This window comes from Anoplopoma fimbria, chromosome 23 (genome assembly GCF_027596085.1).
Source record: "Anoplopoma fimbria isolate UVic2021 breed Golden Eagle Sablefish chromosome 23, Afim_UVic_2022, whole genome shotgun sequence".
NCBI classification, from domain to species: Eukaryota; Metazoa; Chordata; class Actinopteri; order Perciformes; family Anoplopomatidae; genus Anoplopoma; species Anoplopoma fimbria.
The window spans coordinates 19,026,767-19,029,734 of NC_072471.1; the positions used below are offsets into that span (position 1 = coordinate 19,026,767).

General features: G+C 40.5%; 1 protein-coding gene across 1 annotated transcript; it reads left to right on the forward strand.

Moving 5' to 3' along the window:
• Nucleotides 1-546: 546 nt before the first annotated feature.
• Nucleotides 547-2,596, forward strand: LOC129112548 (microsomal glutathione S-transferase 1-like). The gene is made up of 4 exons (XM_054624698.1): nt 547-626; nt 1,481-1,613; nt 1,828-1,919; nt 2,156-2,596. Exons 2-4 carry the CDS (start codon nt 1,497-1,499, stop codon nt 2,400-2,402), a joined length of 456 nt encoding a protein of 151 aa, XP_054480673.1. The 5' UTR covers nt 547-626; nt 1,481-1,496; the 3' UTR covers nt 2,403-2,596.
• The last annotated feature ends 372 nt before the right edge of the window (nt 2,597-2,968 follow it).

The following is a 2,968-nucleotide window of genomic DNA, read 5'->3' on the forward strand; positions in this document are numbered from 1 at the left end:
GGCTTTGGTCCTGGAGAATCACAGAATAAAACAAGTGTGTGTAAAAAATGTTAACAAGATGAATACAAATGCACAGGGTCTGTCAAGTACTTCTTTATTCAATCTGCAAGTCGTTATCCCAGAAAAAAACTTGTATTTAGATGGAGCATTGGGTTAGTGTTTTTAATGGTATGAATACATTGAATGTGTTGTATCTCTGTTATGCTGCTCATTCTGTACACATGACATCTATTGCATTCTGTCCATCCTGGGAGAAGGATCCCTCCTCTGTCGTTCTCCCATAGGTTTCTTCCTTTTTTCTCCCTGTTAAAGGGGTTTTTAGGGGAGTTTTTCCTGTGCCGATGTGAGGGAAGGACAGAGGATGTCGCATGTGCACAGATTGTAAAGCCCTCTGAGGCAAATTTGTAATTTGTGATTCTGGGCTATACAAAATAAACTGAATTGAATTGAATTGAATGCATGCGGTCCTCATAAGTATAGAAACACAGTAACACTCCCACATGCAGGAAGTTGTGTTTTGTGCTGCAGTAGTAGTTGTCCCGCCCCCTGAGTTTCTGGTTTGACGGGTCAGCTGGTTTTTCATGCAACAGGCAGACTTGCTCCACTTCTGCAGAGACACAGAGGCCGTAAGTAGAGCTGTTTAACTGTTAACCATACTGTATGTTTTTGATAATAGCAAATATGTTTATTATTATTATATTCCTTTATTATGAACATTTATACATTTGCTCTGCTGCCTCGGGGCGACTGGTTGCAGGCTGAAAACTCACCTCTTCAAGAAGTACTACCCTGAGCCTTCCTCGTAGCACTTATTGCACTCGTATTAGTTGTTGCACTTATTGTATTCGTATCAGTTCGCTGCACTTATTATATTCGTATTCGTTTACTGCACTTATCCTATTCGTAGCAGTTTGTAGCACTTATTGTATTCGTATTAGTCTGTTGCAATTATTGTTTTCGTAGTAATCTGCCGCTGCACTATACTTTTGCTCTGGTTTATGCTTTAAGATGCTTGTTTAAGAAAGGAGATGCACTTATGACTTCTGGTGACTCGTAGTTCTCTTGAATACCTATGTTGAAGACACTTCCTGCTTTGGATAAAAGCGTCTGCTAAATGACTGTAATGTAATGTAATGTGTGTTGCATTCAGATAAAACACTGTAGCAAGGGTGTGTCTGTTTTGTCACTTGATCTGTGAACAGATTCAGTGCATTTAGAATCTTACTGTCACTGTTGAGGCAACAGGAACAAATAGCGAACATGGAAATTGAAGCTAATTCTGATTTTCATGACAAACGGAACAAATGCTGACTCAGAGTGAGGCAAAACCACACTCTGATCACATTTCTAGAATAATATTTATACTGCACATTTTGGCAGCAGAACTTCTTTTTACCATGTTGTTTTGTTTAAACTGCTTCTTACCTTTGCAAAACAAGAATTTTGAACTGACTCCAGTCTCTTCCTCGTTGTGATTCAGTTGTAAACCAGCAGAGATGGCGAAGCTGATGGAAGATGAGGTATTTATGGCCTTCACCACCTATGCAGCTATTGTCATTCTGAAGATGTTGCTGATGGCGCCATTGACTGCATTCTACCGCTTAACCAAGGGGGTAGGTAATCTGTTTAACATTTGTTTCCATAATAGGTGATAGGTACCTTACTTCAAATGTCAAGTACAAAGCCTAAGGCACAACCCAGGTTGTAAAAGAGAAAAAGCAACAACTTAATAAGAAATCTCCTCATGCATGTATACATTATAATATGGAGCCTCTCAACATAACTTCTGCTCAGGGTAAACACTCATTTAGGCTTTCTCTGATTCAGGCTTTTGCAAATGAGGAAGACGTGGCCTTAAAGCCCATGGAGGAGAGGAAGAAGCTGCTCAGAACCGATCCGGATGTAGAGCGAGTTCGAAGGTGAGATGATCGATCCCTTACACACCAAGTTATGATTCATACACTGGTAATTTTATCAGGAAATAGAATAGACAAAACACATAATTAGGGAAATCCATAAAGAGAGAATTTTTGGACCTAAAAACAAGTCTGCATTCTAGAAGAGGTTTAGAAATCTTAGTTAAGTTTATCATGTCATTTTGTAGCAGACAGGGTTGGACACTGATTGATAGATGTTCTGTATTTCTGTTCTCCAGATGTCACCAGAACGACCTGGAGAACATCGTTCCCTTCGTACTGATCGGCCTTCTCTACGCTCTGACTGGACCCGAGCTCTCAGCCGCTCTGCTTCACTTCCGCGTCTTTGCCGGCTGTCGGATCTTCCACACCATCGCCTACATCAGCGTTCTGCCTCAGCCCAGCAGGGGTCTGTCTTGGTTAGTGGGCGTGCTGGTCACACTCTCCATGGCTTACAGGGTTCTCAGCACAGTTCTGGTCCTTTAGAGACAATACTGAACCAGCAGACCTCGTCTGCAAAGGCTCACATTCCTACAGGAAGCCTTTTTTTTTTCTACTTAGCTCTTGCTACAGCTAGCTATGAGCTTGATTATTAAACATCATTTGCACTTCATCTTTGCTTTCCCTGAAACTATTGTCTATTGGATGGAAAATGTGTTTTTATTAAACTTTTCTATCAGCCTTGTGTCTGGGTGATAACTTCTCAAGGTGATGGCACAGGTGCTAAAACTCAAATGCAACTATGAATTATTTAAAGTACAGGTGTTAAATCTGGCAGTGGTGAAGAAGGTCATTCATATAAAACGTTTTAAAAGTAAAATCCACCCTGTTGCTCAAAACACAACAGCCTGTCTTATGCAATATTCAGACCTTAATGTGACTTTGAATGTAGCCAGCAAACATAAGAATTAAGTCCATATATTCACTTTGAAACAGTTGAAATATGTGAGTACCACTGTAAATTATATCAGAGGCTGTCATTGGCAATGACTGTAAGACCTAACAGGAAGTGTTTTTTCAGGTCAGGGCTGCTCCCATAGATTACACAGCGC

Bases quoted from the DNA above. Each gene is read 5' to 3' on its own strand.
- LOC129112548 (XM_054624698.1), top strand. From the start codon at position 1,497: ATGGCGAAGCTGATGGAAGATGAGGTATTTATGGCCTTCACCACCTAT. The intron at 1,614-1,827 runs GTAGGTAATCTG...TCTCTGATTCAG, and splicing joins TCTACCGCTTAACCAAGGGG to GCTTTTGCAAATGAGGAAGA. The intron at 1,920-2,155 runs GTGAGATGATCG...TCTGTTCTCCAG, and splicing joins GATGTAGAGCGAGTTCGAAG to ATGTCACCAGAACGACCTGG.